The sequence below is a fragment of the Parasteatoda tepidariorum genome, chromosome X1 (assembly GCF_043381705.1).
Source record: "Parasteatoda tepidariorum isolate YZ-2023 chromosome X1, CAS_Ptep_4.0, whole genome shotgun sequence".
NCBI classification, from domain to species: Eukaryota; Metazoa; Arthropoda; class Arachnida; order Araneae; family Theridiidae; genus Parasteatoda; species Parasteatoda tepidariorum.
In genome coordinates, this window is record NC_092214.1 from 45,404,222 (window position 1) to 45,424,161 (window position 19,940).

At 28.1% G+C, this 19,940-nt stretch overlaps 1 protein-coding gene across 2 annotated transcripts in view; it reads right to left on the bottom strand.

The window, feature by feature from the left end:
* Nucleotides 1-873: 873 nt before the first annotated feature.
* Nucleotides 874-19,940, bottom strand: part of LOC107448572 (zinc transporter ZIP3) — a 197,898-nt gene continuing 178,831 nt past the window's right edge. For both annotated transcript variants that reach the window (XM_016063828.3, XM_016063829.3), the window contains one exon: nucleotides 874-1,285. In XM_016063828.3, coding sequence (XP_015919314.1) covers nucleotides 1,049-1,285 — 237 coding nt within the window. In that variant the 3' untranslated portion in view covers nucleotides 874-1,048. The remainder of the gene's footprint in view (nucleotides 1,286-19,940) is intronic.

A 19,940-nucleotide genomic window follows, 5' to 3' on the forward strand; every position in this document is an offset into this window, starting at 1 on the left:
GGGACACGAATGGTGAGAGAGTAGACCGGATGTAATAACATGGCAGTTTTTCTGAAGGAAAGATTGCAGCGCCATCTGTTGCAGAAATTACTATACATATCACTTTTATCTTCACACTTTAAAAATGTGGGTGATTCACCCAAAATAGTGCGTGATTCACATCTTATGGAGCATTCTCATTGAATGCGATTTGCATATGCGACAGTATGTCAATGCGATTTGTGCATGCTCATCTTACATGTAATTAATACATATTCGCACGTGCGTCTAGTGCGATATCGCGTATACTGTGAATGCTTCCGTATTTTATGACCAGCCAGACTCGTCCGACGTGATCGACGTCTGGTGAGTCTTGAGAATGGGCTTCTATTTTTGAGAGGGTGCATCATGACAATTTTTCTACTATTATATTTTTCTTAAACACATGAAATTTTTATACTATGAAGTGTATCTTTCCGTTTAAAATCTTTGGAATAATATTCTTTTAATCTTTTACTATATTGATTATGTTCCCATTTTAGTTTTGTTTTCTTAATTATTAAATTCATTTTAATTGCTTTACGGATTAACAAAGACCACCAAAACTTTATCACGAAATGGACGTGAATATTTAAACATTATGCCTATTGCACAACTTATAGCATTCAACAGGGAATGCTATTCTTTTCTATTTGAACTAGTAAACTGAAATTCAATCTATAAATTAAACAACTTGAGCTTTTTAGTATAAAATATCTGAAATACTAAATGTAAATAAAAAAATAAAATTTAATGTATAAAAAAGCATGATTGCTTGGTTTAGCTTTAATGAGATTAATATGAATGATAGAAACGGGTGCTAATGTAAATTTATATGAAAAAAAATGCAAAAACAACATTTATTAAAACTTTTATTAATAAATTATTTTTCAAGTAAGCTTGTAACATTAGACTTATAAATATTAATGTAAATACTGTGTGTCATAACACATGTTCCCACCGATATAAGACATAGAAGAAAATCATGTTTAATTTAAAAGAAAAAAAATCACACAAGAATATATAAATATTATGACTGATGTTTTTGACCGGCACCTTTCATCAGAACACTACAAAATAACAAAATCATAAAACCTAAACCCAGAAAAAAGACTTTCAACAAGCGAGGACCTGATTCATTAAATTCTGCAGGGATTACTTCTAAAAATGTTACATGAATGAAAGTTCCAGCAGCAAGTCCTTGTAGAACTGCACTTACTGCAACAGCAGTTACGGATTGATAATGGCCAATCAACAGTCCAAGAATCTGAAATTAAAAAATATCACTATTAAAATTTTTATTTAAATATTTAATTTGAATATATTAGTGACATAAATATTTTTTGAAATAATAGACATTTAAAAATAAGCAAAGTTATTAAAACATAAAAAGGAAAAAAAAACCCTCTTTATTTTAAGATGTAAATTGTTTTTATTTATTAATTGTTAAATTTCACAGTGGATCTCCTTTTTCAGAAGTGCGGTTGAAGTTGAGTTGATATTCGCGGTAGAGAATGACTGGATAAAAGAGGAAGAGACTAAAATTCACTTTTACTAATAGTTTTTACTACTAAAATAATTAAAAACTGAAGTAACTAGTGATTTATACTTAACTACAATATATTTTCTTGAATAATTTTGCCTTTTTTTTTTCTGACAGGTCAATGTAACTTAAAAAAGGTTTATGCAATGGGAAGTTTTTTGACCGCAACGAACTTTCTTTTTTAGGGCAAAATTTTTAGATGAAAATTTTGCAGCTCATTAATATGAAACTTTTCCCTTTTTTTGTTGAATTTTTGTTGTTGATATTTTTTATTGTTTGTTGGTATGTAGCAGGTATTCTTAATAAATAACGTTCAACTGCGCTTTTTTATAAAACATCACTAAACGACTGAAATGACTGAAATACTGTAACTTTGGTTCTAAGTGAAATAGACAATTGATAAATTGACATTTTTATACTATAAATTTGTTGATCTAAAAACCAAGGAAAAAGGGCAAATGTTTCTCAAAAAATGAAATTTTTTGATTTATGGTTACAGTTTATTTAAAATCATATCAAACAGTTTAAATAATGAAAATCTAATAAAATTTGACTAAATCATTTTCAACACATAACTGGAGAAGACATTGACACTAACAACTAAGAACAATTGGTAGATAGTCAAGAACAATAAAATGGAAACTTTACTAAAATTGCGTCAAAACTTCTACTACATATTTTTGTCAGTAAGTTTTTTGAAATATGCAAACTAAATAAATAAATTAAGAAAAAAATGTTACCTATAGTGGATCGCAAAAAACTCCGACAAGTATAATGTTATTTTAATTTGATTACACAAGAAAAAAAAATTAAAATTATTTGATTTTAATACAGAATTAGTCTTTATATTGATCGTTTAAAAGATTTATGTATCTTTTCAAAGTTATGCATAAACAGCTAAAAGCTGAACTTATATGCATAAACAGCTAAAAGCTGAACGAAGCTATAAGTATGGCCTGACCGGCGCCTTTTGCACGCTTCTGTTTTAAAGTGGAAGTGCTGTCGCATTATTTTATTTGGACAAAGTTGTTTATCCTTTTCAATGAATTCACGAAATTAGTAACAATTTAAGCGAAAGAGCAAATATATTCATAACAAGCAGGTGGTTTTTCAAAGACTGAAGATTGATTTAAAAACTATACCTAATCAAAAATAAAGAAAAAATAATGGAATTTGGACAATGGTCAGTTGATTTTTTTATTGCAATAGTTCAACGATATCAACTAGCAATCTTAGAGAAATTGAGGTTGTAAGACTTTTTAAAATTGCTCCCTAAGCGTCACAATGTAAAAGAAAAGGTTTTCGAAATTGTTGATTCTTAAAAAACTCTCAATTGATTATGTTTGTTTGTGTAAGATTTATCCATTCTGTATCAATTTTAGTTTCGTAAAAAAATATAACTGGAGCAAGAGCAAACAAACAACTGAAGTATCAAATCCTTCCAAACATCTTATTTTTCAAAATATCGGTTTCTAAATTTTCAATATAATGCTAACAAAAAGTAAAGAAATCTACACAAGCGAGTAAATAATAAATTATTCACAAGTTTCTATGTAGAGAAAAATGCCTAGTTTACTAACAATGGATATTTGAATGATTCAAGAATTTTAAAAGTTTTGATACTGACAATGAACACAAGATCTTTAAACATTTTATTTATCCGAATTCTATAAATTTGCATACAATAAATATTCGGAAAAAAAATCGAAGTATAGGATTTAGAATACTTTAAAATTTTGATAACATGACAGAATATAAAATCTAAAAGAAACATTTTAGTAACAGAAAATGTGATAATTCGACTAAAATGTAGGCTGAGATAAATCTTTAACTGAAGTCGGATTTTTAAATAACATTTATCAATGCACAAAATAAATGTATAGCAACTGAGGGGAAAGAGTGCTTGCTTTTGGCTTAGATGACCCAGCTTCTAATAGACGTCTGGAATGGGGCCGAACATCTAAACTGTTTTATTTTCCCCGTAAATTTTTACTTAATGTTTTGTTGTTATTCGAAACCAGAAAAAAGGCTCAAAAGGTTCATCAAAAATGCTTCAAGAAAGAAGTTCAAGAATGCTTGAAGAAAGAGATTCAAGATGCACGTTTCAGAACTGGTATTGGTGTACATTTTGGACAAAGTTGATAGGCAAATATTTATGTTTCGGATGTAAGCTTGGTTAACAGTTTACTTCGCTACGTCAAAAAATGAAAAGATGACTAGTTGTCCATAACGACAATTGTTGGTTGATTTCTGACTAACTCCCGGCTCTCACCAATCACAGAGGTCAAGTATCCTCATTGGCTGGTGGATCATAGCATATAAGTCAATTGCGATTAGTCTACCTGTGGAAGGTTTAGTCGTTTTCCTCTACATATCTTGAATGAGTTTTTTTAGACTAAAACCAAAATTACAAGATATGAAGAGATCGAGGAAACAGATAACTGATGAATAGATTCAAATAAAAATAATCGAAACAAAATGGTGAGAAATGAAGGAAAGAAGATGGTAAAAAATAAGAAATGAATTTGAGAAGTTGAGGATGTGGGCTGAACTTAAGACATTATGAAGGAATCTTTTAATCGCGGCGAAAAAGATTCTGTTAAAATATCGAACTGTACGGTAATTACATTTCTGGTTAAAATCAAACAAACGTAATTCTGGTGATAAAAACAAAAGTATACGGTATTTAAAATATTTTGTCATTTCTTTCATTCATATATGGTAACCACTGGAAATATTGGTTTTCAAAATTATAGTTTTCATTACCACACAATTAGTAAAAATACAAATTGAAGTGAATAAATGGGTCTTTATGCCATGTTCTAAGGTATCATGAAAAAATTGACAAATTTTACCGTATTTACCAAATTTTAACGCATATTAAAACACGATGTTTTGCTGTTTATTTTACAAAAATCATCCCCAAAGCGCTTTGATAAAAATTGCCCAGCTTTTTAGTGTTTCCATTGTGCCAGAAACATGGTAAATTTTACAATATTCCGATAGTTTTGACCATATTTTGTTTTTCTGTGATGAATACGATAGTCCAAATACAACATGCTGTTTCGAAGCTACTGTGAAAAAAAGGAACCATCAAGCGCGTATTAAAGAAAAGGAATCTCTGTATAAAAGTAAAGATTCTAAAAGAGTGGCTGCTGTTTACATTATACCTACAGCAAAAAATTTGGCAAACCAAACACCAGCATTACTAATCAGAATTTTGAAGTTAACATACAGTGGAGCTCAAAAGTCTCGGCCAACTGTATTGTTATTTCAACTAGATTACAATAAAAAATAAGATGTTTATAATTTGATGATTATGAATAATTATTTGTGTTTTAATACAAAGTAGTTTCTATATGACCCTTTTATAAGCTTTCTGCATTTTTTTTTAAAGTTTTGTGCATAAACAGTCAAAAGCTGAAAGAAGCTATTAATACTAGCCGGATAATTTTGTGTGCGAAATTTTATTTACTATATATCTCATTTGTAATTAGTTATTGTATCTATCTCTCATTTTTGTAAGATGAGAAACGTTTGCTTGTCAATATGCTTCAAATATATGAATTACATATTTCTTCTTTTAAAATTTAGTTCATAAAATTAAAAGTTAAAATTCTAATAAAAGTTTGTGAAAGGAAATAAAACGATTTTAAGAATAATTACTCTTGACTATACTTACATATAACTAATGGTGGACAAATAATCATTGATTTGAAATTTAGTAGACTTTTTTTTTTATTAAAAATCATTAGTTACTTCCCTATGATTGACACAAATTTAATTTATCACATAAAAAAATAAAATATTCTGCTTTAGATTTCATGTTCCTCTTAAGCAAGTCGATAACCAGTTCACAATTATTTGCATAAAAATAAAATAACTTGCATTTTAAAAAAAATGGAATAGAAAATGAATAACATTTTTTGATTTCAAATGATTGGTTACTTCCCCTTGATTGAGACAATTTTAATGCATCACATTAAAAAAAACAAAAACAATTCTATTTTAGATTTCATGTCATGTTCATTAATCAAATCGATAACTAGAAAACAATTAATAATATAGAAATAAAATAGTTGGTATTTTAAGAAAATGACTGGAAATTCAATAAACTTTTTCTATTACAAATGATTAATTACTTCCCTATGATTGATACAATTTTAATGAATCACATTAGAAAAGAAAACAATCTGTTTTAAAGTTCATGTTCCTCTTAAGCAAGTCTATAGCGAGAAAACAATTATTTGTAAAGAAATAAAATAACTCGTACTTAAAAAAATGAAAATGATTTCATCTGAATGTATTAAAAATTTTTTAACTAATATATTTGTTACATTATAAAAAAATATTTGTATAACATGAATATTTTTCAAGCCTGCCATGATTTTGTTTTGAAAAGAATAGAATATTACATTTGGACCCTTTATGACCCGCCTTTTCCATGCCTTTCATTTTCATATTGTTTTCCAACAGCTGCAAATGAAAGAGTACTTTCGCCCACACACATTTGATTGAGGAGATATGATGATAATTCTTTTCATAACTTTGATTTGTGACGTTAGGCGCACGTGATAAATGCATTTATGACTATTGTGAGAGATTTTAATGCAGCAATGCAGTAAAGCCAAAACGCTCAGAATTGAATAAAAAGCTATAAAAATTAAGCGTAGAAAGGGAATACTAAGCACTTTGTTTTTTTTTATTATTATAAATTGAAAAATAACAAGATTTATTTCATTATTTTTGGAGCTAAAGTGATTAAAAGTGTAATGAGAAATTAAGAGATTCATGGGTTCTATAACAAAAGGATCATTAGTAGAACATTTCATGGACTTAAAAATGGAATAAAAAAAAGAACGAGATTAAATAAGAAAAATGTCCTTAAATCATTGTAAGAAGTATGAGGAAATTCAAAAAATTGAATTTTAGAATTTGTTTTACTTAGTTAACATAATAAAGTCGTGTTGTCAAAAATGAAACGATTTGTAAACCTATAGGATATCAATAAAAAAAAAAGTCATTCAAAATTGCTAAAATAGGAATATTTGTTCTCACTCAAAAATCTGATAAATCGTAATTTTTACAGTAATAATTACCGTAAAATCACTAAATTACTCAAAGGAAGTAAATATTGTAATAAAAATTATGGTATAGTATTTTAGGGTAAAAATGGATTTTACGGATGATGCACCCAAAGTGCCGATACATTATACAGTCATTTGATCCGAAATTTTCTTCACAGTGTTGCTCCTTTTAGTGAAGATGAAACGTATATGATGTGCAAATTAAGAGGGTATAATAGTTTCTTGGGTTGAAAAAAATTCTTTCTGCTGTATTTTTGCGAAAATTTTTCGTCTATAAATAATAATCTGAACTCACGTTGGGCATGATGTAGCACTTTGATAGAAACAGACTTAAAGCGGTGTAACTATGAACATTTAAATTCCTTTAAAATGAAATCATATTGTAAAAATCGGGGACTAGTAATAAATAACTCGACAACAAACCATTCAAACGACTCGTTTTCTAGTTATATATGCTGTAGGATAATTGGAAAATCCTACTTTTTGAAAACTGCCGACCTCATATTTTAAGCTTATTGCACTGAGCTTTGTAGGCGCAATATAAATTGACTTCTCTGCAAAGAGCCAGATTTTATAATTAGCCAACGTAAAAGATAATGACATCACCTACACTGTAAAAAATTCCGGATCAAATTACGATAAAAAGTTCCGGCACTCAGGGTGCCAGTAATTTTTACCGCAAAGTTAATCTTCACTGTAAAGTTTTACGGAACAAAAATCTGCTATACTGCAATTTTTACAGTAATATCTATTGTAAAATCCCTGAACCACTGCAATGAAACATTACTGTAAAAATTTCAGTACAAAATTTTATGGTAAAAATAGATTTTACGGATGCTACACTTAGAGCGCCAGTACTTTTTTATCATAATTTGTACTAGAATTTTCTGCAGTGCACATCAAATTGGATGTTTTTTCAAAAATTTCAAAATTCTCCTTTTATGAGCATTAAACCTCTAATTTAGAGTTAGTTTTATACAAGCTCTTTTAAAGCCTGCATTTCTTTTCAAAGATAAACACAGATTTAAAAATGAGATTCATTTAAAAAAATTATTATGCATGCTGGTTGTTCATGTGCATGAAAAAAAAAACGAGAGAATTATTCTATTTTAAGCTGTTAACTTAAGCAATTAAGCATAAGAACATAGTTTATTTGGATAATTAGATAAGCCTCCTTTTTAGCATTCTCTAGAATACAGGTATTTATTTAAAGAAATTATTCATTATTATTTTTTTTAACTAACCTCTATGCATTTTTTAAGTTAGAGTTTTTAAAAAGTAAAAAGAATATTTTATGGTAAAATAAAGAAGTTCATTCTGTTTATTATTAAATATTCACAATTGTTTTAGTTTATTTTAGAAGCTAAAACAGTATTCACGTTGAACTAAAGAACAATATTATCTTTTTTGCTTTTGATAAAAACTTTGAAAGAATAAGATTTTAAATTCAAACTAGGAAAAATAACTTTAGAAATTAGATAATTTTCAACAATCCATTCTCGAGCTTCATTAAAATCATCACTTCTTTACATGCACTTACATGTATTATGGATTTTCCTATAAATCTTTAATGTTTAGTGAGAATTAAGGATGGATTCCTCTTCAACTAATTTTCGCAAATCGAAAAAAAAATGAAGCTAATTACTTAATCGAAAAGTTTTCAATACTAAAGAGAGGAAATTCTTTCTAAGTTAAAAACAAGAGAAAGCATAGAAATACTAAACAATTGTAACCCTCATTAAGTCTTTGAAATCCATTATTTGACAACTTTAAATTTGTCAGATAACGCCCCTACAAGAAGAATTACAGATTAATTAATTCAATTCCATTTTACATTTCACTTTTCCAATACAAATTTTACTCTAAAAAAGATAATAAAGTGAATTTTATTTTGTTCAGTATTTTTAAACTAGAATGGTCATTAGTTATTTGATATTTAGAGGATTATAAAAATACTATACCTGCAGAAAATTTGGTGTTTTAAAAAGTTCTTCAGAAATGCTGCATTAATATATTACTCTTGTTATCAAAACTTTTTCGAGAATTAGTTACAATATAAAATAAACAGAACAGTTATAAAATAAATAAGATAAGAATGACAAATATATTTCAGCTAAAGGCCAATACTGAGAAGTATGTTGTGCAATAAAAAAAATCTTTATTTTGAAATTGAAAGATTTTGTCAAACATTTTTAGAATGTCATTCCATATTGTTTACGAAACTGATTGGAAGAAATATATTTTCGTTTATATGCTTCCATTCTACAAATATTTGTATATCTTTTTTTATTTTTAAACATTTCTTTCTTTTAAACATTGATTGTTAGGATAACTATATTATTTCCGTTTGGTTTATATTATCAAATCTTAATCTTTAAGTTTCGAATTAGGATAACTATATCATTATTCGAAATAAGGTTCAAAAAGTTTATTATTCCAATAAAAAGTTGCCTTCAAAGCTTGTAATGCACACGCATAAACAATTTTGGATAAATAACGGTACAGTATGGTCATTTAATAAATTAATGACATTTCTGGCAATAAAAAACATTATTCTGGAATTAAAATCTAAAACATACGATATTCAAATGATTAATTTGGTAATTTTACCATTCATATGGAAACGGTTTACCGGAAATTTTGGATTTCAAAAGTATAGTTCTTATTATCACACTTTTAGTAAAAAATACTAAGTTGAGATGCATGTTTAGCCAAATAAATGGTTCTCTAAGTTATCATTCTAAAATTACTATTTACCAAATTAAATAAAATATTATAAAACCATATTTTATAGTTAATTTTACAAAAATCATTACTAAAGCTCTTCGGTAAAAATTACCGAGCTTTGTAAGGGTTTCCATAAATTCAAAATCATGGTAATTTTTACCATATTCTGATAGTTTTGACAATGCTTTTGTTCTCAGTGTGGAGTTCTTTTTTGCTTCATTTAATTATATTTGTTTTAGATATAAATTTAGGTTCATAAAGCTCCCATAAAAGCTTTTGACTTTAAATTTCTAATATAGTTTTAGCTTATAACTAATTTCATTTTAATTTGATTTAGAAAGATTGTTGTAAGAATTACTATTTTCAAACATATTTGTTATATAGAAATGTAAAAAATAGTATTATTTTAACCTTAGACCCGAGCTATGAAAAATGGCAGAAAATGCGTCTTTTACTCAATGTGGACTCAATTAACAATGTATTCATTATGTCGTAAAACTGCCCAAATATTTACTTCAATCGAATATTTGACCTTATAAATTTTCATTGAAATTAAATACTCCGACCAACTAGGGTAAATACAATTATATTTTTGTATAGACAATCGCCTTGTCAGTGAAGGAAAAAAAATAGAAAATAACTCTGTAAATACTATTTCTTAAGTGATGCATTTTTACCAGATGTTGTCCAATATATTGGATGATGATGATGAGTCTCAAAAGGTTGTTGAACACTTTTGTTGAAATGAAATTTGCTTCTTTCTCTATAAAATTGTTTGATATAGTTTTTTCAGTTTTATTAAATTATATTTATTTCAAATACAAATTCCAGTGAAGGAAACTAAAAAGAGAAAAAAAATTATTTATTGACTTAAAATTGTTCAAACTATTTCAACTTATAGCTATTTTGCTGTTCAACTTAAATTTATTTATTAAAAAAAAACGAAAATCATAAATGCTTAAAAGGACCTAGGACGCATAAGTCTTTTTTCAGGGATTAAGGGTTTTAAAAATAGGGAAAAAGTTATGCTTTTACTTGAATTAGAATGCAAAATGTTTCCTTCTATTGAATTTTCATTAATATTTGAATGTTATGTTTCTTTTTTATCTTCTTTTTAACATTTTTTTTTACATTTCATTATTGTAATAAAGTGACATATCTCAGAAACTGAAAATGATTAGTCATAAAATTTGAAACAAGTGAACAAGAAATTGAAATTTTTGTTTTCAATCTTGGTGTATAAATTCTTAGAACAATAATAAAAATAAAAAATATAAATTCAGAAATTTTAATATATTTTAAGAAATTATTTTAGCCAAAGATGCTAAAAACAAATTTAAGTGAGGATAATTTTTTTCAAATGAACTTAAAAATTGTAAATATGAAAGCATACTATTTTCTGCATCAAAAATTAAAAACATTCATTTTTTAAACGTGCCACAGAAGATTTGTGAGCAAATTTTTCACGATTATTATATAGTAAAAACAACACAAGAAAATTAAAAAAAAAGATGCATGGATTTTTTTAAAACGCTTCAAAAATGTATCTCGAGCTCCCATAAAAAAGTTGCATTAATAATTCTACAAAAATGACTTCAAGCCCTGTTTAATTTAACAGCAAACCAAGTCAGATATCACAAAAAACAGATTGTGAATGAATTTTACATGCCAATTAAATGACATAAAAGCGCAAGAATTTAAAAAAAAAAATACATGAATTTTTTAAAAAGTTTTAAAAATGCATCCCGAATTTCCATAAGAAAGTAGCATTAATTTAAAATATCTCTACGAAAGTAACTACTAGCTCTTTTTTATTTAACAGTAAACCGAGTTAGATATCACCGTCGTAAGTTCTTAAGACAACTCCCCCTTTGTCCGAGATTCAACACTTAAATATACACCTCAGGTGTTACTACGCTTACTTTCGGCACTTTTAGAAAACGATTCAAACGGTTGAAATACTGGATAAAAAAATCAAACTACTAACGCGAAAGAAATATAAGATAAAAAGACCGGAAGAGATTTTCTTAGAAAGGAAATAACTGTTTCCGCGAATATTCAGAGTAACAAAAACCATTCGGTCACAGAGAAATCTACAGTTGACATGATCTGTGAAAGTTCTTCAACTTTCAAATATGAACTCACCCTTGCTTTCAGATATTTAACATATTTCGATTTTTTGTGCCACTATTGAAATATATTTGTGAGAATAAATGCCTTGTACATGTTTAAATGGCAAAATATAAGTCATCGCAAGCTGCTGACAATGAACTACATATAAAACAAAGATAGAATAAAACTATGCATTGTAGAAAAAATATTTGGACGACTAATCTTATACTTTAGATTTTTTATTTTTATGTAGTCTATAACTGGACAACAAGTATAAATAGAATATACAAAAAATAATTTTTATAAAAATGTGCCCGAGTCATAAGAAAATTCCTTTAGATTGGCGAAAATTACTTTTATCCACACCTATGCTGAGTAATCCCTTAAGTCAGTGATCGCCAATCCGTCTTAATGTAAATTTATAGACAATGTCGTTGGTTCTTCTGGTTGGTAGCTTACAGTAGGGTTTAAAATCGGCACGATAGTTTCGATGCTTCATAAGTTTGGCGACCACAGCTGTAAAGTGATGCGAGCTTGTCAATTGTTTTTCAAACTCAGGAGGAAAAAAATTCCGACGCAATTGTTGAAAACTTTCCAAAAAGCTTGCATCTGGTTTATTTTAAATTTTAACGACATCTACTTGCCATCGGAAAAGTTAGCAAATCAAGTTAATGGGGTTTTCAAAAACTTTTCAAGTTCAAAATCAAAATTATCGATGAGACATTATTAATGTTGTCCAAGGAAATGTGAATGAACTAGCAAGGAATGTGACCACTTCTAACTTCAGCATATTTGTAGCATCAACTTTCCACATATTTGATTAATTTCTTGGACACGAAGCTTAGACATCGAGTAACCCTTGTTCCAAGTCATGAAACGTCTGTAAATGTGAACTCTAAGAAGAAACCCATTTGCCAAGATACTCCCAAATATTCTCTATGAAATTCAGGTCTGGATATCTAGCTAGCAATTTCAACCAGTAAATATCTTCACATTCTAAAAAATCTTCGACGTAATGAAATTTGCGTGGAAGCGTGCTGCCTTCCATTCAAATTAAATCAAAGAACCGAGATACAATTATATGAAATCATTAAATGATAATTCTGATTTTTTGACCTGCCAACCCTCCAGGGGAAAACCTTGGCTTATTTTATTTAAAATTTTCAACCAGAGACACGTAACCGGTCCTCCAACGTCTGGATTGGCTATTATGGAAGCAAAAAGTTGATGGACTGAGAAGGCATCATGGTGAATGGAAGTAAATCCCTTGAAGTTGCTTGGAGTGCTATCTAAGAGCTCCTATTATTAGGGATTTAGCTGGTTTAGAATTCATTTTGATAGTAGACAGCACGCGGCTTGAGAGACATTATCGTGTCGAGAATACTCTGGAGTGTGGAGATATTCGCCTGATAGGTTGGTTAACCAGATCCTTAGACCTGAATCGTACAGAGAAGGATCAGGACTATCTAGGCATCCAATTTTCTGCTTTGATTTTTCCTCGTAATATGAATTGGATGAATCATTGAACGCTTAACCTTCGTTCCCCCTTTCGATGTGTGATAACTTTATTGGCAGCATGGGAAGTGGATGCCACGAATGTGTTTTAGTTTTTTTTTTTTTAAAAAAAGCCACATTCTGTTAGTTCATTTTTGTAATGTTTCCACTACAATTTTTCACATAAAATTCTGATATACTACTTTCTCTGAGAGACAACTTATCTGCAAAATATACTTTTTTTGTTATAAATCCTGTTTGTGTTTGAATTTAAGTAAATGTTTAGGTGACATTAAATAAAAACTGTTTCGTGCATATTTCCCCCGATGTTTTTGTTTCTAAGTTATTTATTTTCAGATAAGACAAAATAGTTTGCATCTTAAATTTTAGAGGCAGTATTTTTGAAATTAAGGAATTTATTAATATGCTTGTGTGAGAGTACCAAATACTCAGAGAAATGCTGTCAAAGGCAGCTGAGTTCACACAACAAGGTACCGTTCAAAGACAAATCATATTTAAACGTAGTTTAGAGGGTAAAGCGAGCTAAAATATATTCGAGCTAAAAATAAAAATAGCGCAAACGAGCTAAAAATATAGTTATATTTTTATATTTGAAGAGTTGAAGCAGCTAATGATTAATTTAAGCAACTTTGGTAAATTATGTGTTCCAAATAAAATGTGTAATATCTGTGTAATAACTTTTTGAATTCATGGTTTTGGAAGCGGGTTAGTTAAAGCGTAAAACACCATATCACAGTCAACAAACAGATTTTTCTTTTTATATTGCTTTGTGCTTGCAAGTACAAGTGTTTATTTACTGCGCTTTGCACGTTAAATAGGTTGTCATTGTAGGGAGAAGTTGTTTCGATTTCGTTTATTCGGATATGATTTTACGCCATATTTTGACTATTGAGATTTGATTACTGAAAAACATTTAAAAATCTTACTAAATTTTGTGCAAAGAAAAACTGCTTCATTATTATTGGTTTAAAGTTATTCTTTAGTACATAAATTAACGTTGAAGCATTATAAGTCAAATAGATTTGAACATTTTACTAAGCTAACGGAAGGAAAGATGATTTAATTTCTAAATTTACCTTTTGAATTCACTCAGTTTAAAACATTTTTTTTATATTTAATGTAAAGGGTGTATATTTTAAAAAAAGATACATTATAGATAAAGTTATCTTAAATTTTTAAGCACAAAATAAGTATTGAATCTACGCAGAAAAAGAAATTCTTTGTAATTAATTATATTTGCAATTAACTATTTTATAATATTATTTGATATCGTTAATTTGTTTTTAATTATTAACCAATTTTTCATCCAGTTTCAAAATATATACGTATTTGTACATAAATCCAGAATAGGTAACGTACACTTAGGATAGCTGTGGCCAGTGTCTTCATATTTGTGGCATGAATAATAATAAAATAACCAATATAGGATTTTTTTGCCTTGGAAGCGAAAAAAAAAATTACGATTTCCCACATACTTTAAGTGTTTTTCTTTAGACCCCACAAAAAATACAAATAATATTAAATTATTCAGATAAATAATACCACTAAATTAGTTTTTACTAATTGTTACAGTTGCCTAATTTTAGCGTTTGAAACGCATCGTTAGTCAAATGTACTTTTAAATTTTAATAAAAGTTCCAAGTCGCAGAAACAGTTATTTTAAAATAGTTATTTATAATTTCAACAATTAAAAATGATAAAGTTATAATATATATACACACACACACACACACAGACACACACACAGACACACACACACACACACACACACACACACACACACACACACACACACACACACACACACACACACACACACACACACACACACACACACACACANATATATGTATATGCATATATATATATACACACACAATCACACACACACACATTATATATATATATATATATATTAAAATCTTGCAGTTCTAAGCATTGAATCAGAACATTATTACTTAATTTCATTTCAATTACGTAGAAAATAACAGTTCTACAAAAAAATACATATAATTATATATTTAAAGAAGATGATACATTTAATTATGAAAACTATTACAACATTCATTAAACTTTTGCGAAAATTAATGAAATACTTCATTCATAATAGAAGTACAGATAGTCAGACTATAATATATTAAATAGTTTTATTTGTACTAAATTTTTCAACATCTACAGTTTTTGTTTATTATTTTCTCTAGTAAACAATGTGACTTATTTAAAAAAATTTCATCAACTGTTAATCAAAAATTTAACAAAAATAATACAATGAAATGAATACCATGAATGAATCACGAAATTTATATTATAAAATAAATAACATTTCTGAATAAAGCCCAGTGCATGGTTTTAAAAAAAGGATAATAGCTTAGCACGACGGTAGTTTCCTCACTTCTAAGCGCTTCCTTTATGTTATAAATGTTGAATGATCTGTCAGAGGTCTAAAATCCCTCAAGGTAACTTTATATAAATAATTTTTCAGAAAAGATTTTCTGGGTTTTATTCTTTACAAAACACCCTGTGCAGTAAATCATAATCTTTTGTTATACATTATCCTGATAGAATTACAAACGTTTAGAAACAAACTTTAAAATATTTTTTCTACTAGCATATATTTCATAAAAAATTAAAATTATTCAAAAAGGTAAGCAAAATATTATAAAATGCTAGCGAACTATTCCCGTGAACAATTTTACGCAATAAATTAATTTTTAAAAGTGCATTAAAATACGTAAAAAGCCGAATGTCTGCGAAAATAAAGGATACTTTTTAGTTATAAGATAAACGAGATGTTGAATTATAAGAAAGATCTATTAACCTAAACCTTTTATTAGCAAGCAATCTATTTATTGAGTTTCTTCATTTTTCCCCAGTGGCCTTTGGGAGACTAGATGTGGTCTACAAAGATATTTGAAGAAAATCGGATAGAATCTTTTACCATATTTTTTTCCAGGAAAACTTCAGCTCTGAAAATTGTTTTTCCTCTTCTTTTAAGAAGTAAAGTATCCGAAAATTTTAAATAAAATGCGAATAAAACAGTTTTACTTGGCTTCTAAAATTAAATTTTTACTTATTTGCATTTTTGCAATCTTATCTATTTAACTTTCTTCAGAATTGTCAACCCATTTTATTAGCAGAATCAAATTGAGAGAAGATAAATTTTTTTTCTTTATATTAATTAAAATTGATTGATGCTGATAGATTAAGAATTTCAAAATCAATTTCTATTGGCTTAAATTTAGTTGCAAAGCTAGAAATCTTTATATTTGAATAAAGGCGTTTTGCTACTAAATATTCGCTATAATACTCACTGTACACTGTTAGAAATTTAATTCTATAACTGCGATAAAATAACCGCCAGCCATCTGACCATCCAATTAACTATAAAGTTTGCGGTAAAGAACATTTTTTACCTTTACAGTTCCGAAACCGCTGACATCTAGTATGGTTTCAAGGCCGAGAAAAAGAAATCTAACTGGACATTGGAGCTAGACTTTTTGTTAGGTAATGGGCATTACGGTTTGATTCTGGTAGGCTTACTTTACGGTTTTGAAACCGTTTACAACTAGTATGGTTAAAAAAAAAAACTTTAAGTTTCTTTTAACCATTTAAAGCTAGTATGGTTTCAAAACTGTAAAAAGGAAATTAAACTGGTCATTGGAGATAGTTTAGTAGCTTTATGGTGCTGCCATCTATGCGTGAATGAGAGTAGGGGAGAGTGGGGTCAATTGTAACAGGGTACGATTGTAACAGAGCAAAAATTTCGAGTGTCGGGCTCTAGATTTGGTTCCTAGGTGGCACACAAGGTGTATTTAATAAATCTACATGTACACCCCTGCTGGCAACCATTTTTATGTACTTTTGAAAGAGTTACATCACAAAAGATGTTTTCACGCTACGTAAGTACTTTTTTTGGTATTAGAATATTATATTGTAACAAAGTAATTTTTTTTAGACAAATAAAAATTATTAACCAAATATGTAAGTGGACACCTTAATTAACATTTCAGAAAAAAAAGATTAGTTTTGTTAATTAACTAGCATTGTTTTTAACAAATGAAGCTGAAATGGCGTCTTGGGGACGATTGTAACAATAAGTAAAGGGACGATTGTAACAGCTGAAAATAAATAATCTTATGTTTACAAACCATTACTTAACTCTTTAAGAACCACCAATAGTTTCCTATATCATTTATATTATGTTGCATGTGCATTATTTTATTTGTCACCTTTCACAGCATAAATTAAAATTTTTAACCCCTTAAAGTTAAAAGTTTAACCCTTTAGGTCTCTGCTCATTATTATTTTTACTCCTAAAATATCACTACTATTTTGATCAATAAAAAAATATATCACAACTATGATAATATGTATAATTAACTATGTTTTAGTTGAATTTATGAACTGTTACAATTGACCCCGTAAGTGGGGACAATTGTAACAAGTGCACGACTGTCAAAAATTGTTAATAACTAATATAATAACATTTAAAATTAGGTATTTACTTTTTTTTTCTAGTAGAGGATAGTCTACTTTACTCGTCTGTCAATTAATACTAATAATATATTTGATTTTTTGTTAGTTAAAAATAATTAAGTAAAAAATGTTACAATTGACCCCACTCTCCCCTATCTAATAATCCAGAGTCACAAAGTGGGAAATGCAGGACTCTGGAAACTCCTCATGTGTTGAAGGAAATGATGGAAATATTATAATGTCAACGCTGGGACTCGAACGCCCATTTTATTGGTCATGAGATAGAGTGGTTATAATATATATTATATTATAACCACTATTATATATTATAACCTCTTGGTTATAATATATAACATTCTTCAGGGAATTTAAGTGACTTCTGCAGGTGAACCAAGTTGGTGAGATAAAATTCTGGTTGTTTAACCATATTAAGTGAAAGTAGTTAATTAACGATTTTTCTCCCAGTTAACAGTTTGAATACCATCTTATTTATGGTGTTTGACTGTTTTTATTTGAATATGGTGAATAAGAAAATAAATAAATTGCTATTTAACCATTTTTTTAGAGAAATTTCGCAGTAAAAATCTAGTCTATTATAGTATATTCCACCATACCAAACTTTGACCTACTAAATATTTGCTATAATACTGTAAAATATCAATTTTGACATATACATCTGTATTTGAAGAGATGTTTCAGTTAAAAATTGCAGGTGCGTTTCGATAAAATTTGAACATTTTCTAAATTTCGGTTTTATGTAGATTTTTGATGTATACAAAACTGAAAAAGAAAACGTATAACAACAGTCGCAAAGAAAAAGGATAGCAATAAGAATTTTCTCCTATTTTATATAAAGCAGAAAATTATTCAGCCGAAACCATAGATAGAACTGTATTTTGTGACCTTTTCTCATAATAAAATGAACAAAAACATAAGAAGAGAAAAGGAAAGAGCATTGCATTTGCATAAAACCATCATTTCCAACGTTGACATCAGAAAATAGAGCGGAACACATATTTTTCAAATTTAAATCGAATGTTAAATACGTTAGTTGGCCGCTATTGAAAGATAAATAAATATCTTACAGTAAATGTTTACTATAAAGCACACAATTTTGTATATAACTTTAAAAGAAAAATTATTTTTCAATTACCCGAATAAACTAATGTGCTTATTCACGTTCAATTAATATTTATAACATTATTTTTATTTTTCGTAGTTCAAAACTTTATTCAAATAATATTTAACAATGCCTGAGTTGAAGCAAATTAGTTTCAAACAAATAATAATTAAAGAATACATCATTCAAATGCGCTGCAACCTAATATTTAGCTTTTGATAATCATGTTAGCAAATAGAAGTTATTTAAAATGGAACAATAATTGAATAATAAGTAAATACAAATCATTAATGAAGTTATTGAGATATTTTAGTCAATCTGAGAATATTTTAATAATTGGTCTTAGCGTACTTTTGTGTTTACAGTAAAAAAACACACTGATACTTTTTTTATGAAAATACATCACAATAACGGGTTTACCATGTTTCGAACTTTTATTTATGATAAATATCATATTGGTAAGCTGAAATGATTACTATTCATAAAAATTGGTAATTAAACTCAAAAACATATTTTTCATATTAAAGGTGTTTTTAAACGAATATCTATTAAGCGTTTTTTAAAAACATCGATTACTGAGGAAAGCTTGTAAATAAACTTATAGTAAAGTTTTTCACAAAGTTTTTCTCAAGGACATGGTGTCAGATAATAGCTAGACAAATTCACAAATAATTCGTAATTAAGTATACGATTTTATAGCCATTCATATGAAAAATAATTCTTTAAAAATAGCTGCATTTTGAGCTGGCACGGGCTTATTTTATTTAGATGCGTGTCAAACTGGATAAAAGTTCCCTAATATACTGTAAAAAATTCCGGATTAAATTACGGTACAAAGTGCATTTAGATAGCTGGAATTTCTTACTATAAAATCAATTTTCACCGGAACATGTTACGGAGCAAAAAATCTGATATACTATAGTTTTTACAGTTTTTGATTACCGTAAAATCGCTGAAGGACTGTAATTAAATAAATATTACTGCAAACATTAAGGCATAATATTTTACGGTGAAAATGAATTTTACTGTAAAAGGTTTTTCATCGGATGATGCACCCAAAGTGCGGGTACTTTAAACCATATTTTGATCTGAAATTTTTTACAGTGTAGTACGTGCTTGTTCTGCTGTACAGGGCGAAAAAAAACGGACCACCCTGAGTAACTTTTGATCTAATGATCAATCGAATCTTCACGTTCTAGAACGCAATCTTAATGGTTGGAGGAGGTGACCTCAAATATGCTAATTAATTAGTGCAGATAATATTTTAAGTTACGAAATAAGACACAAAAACGTACTTTCTCTGAATAAATATATCTTTTATACGATGGTTTTGGTTTTCTGA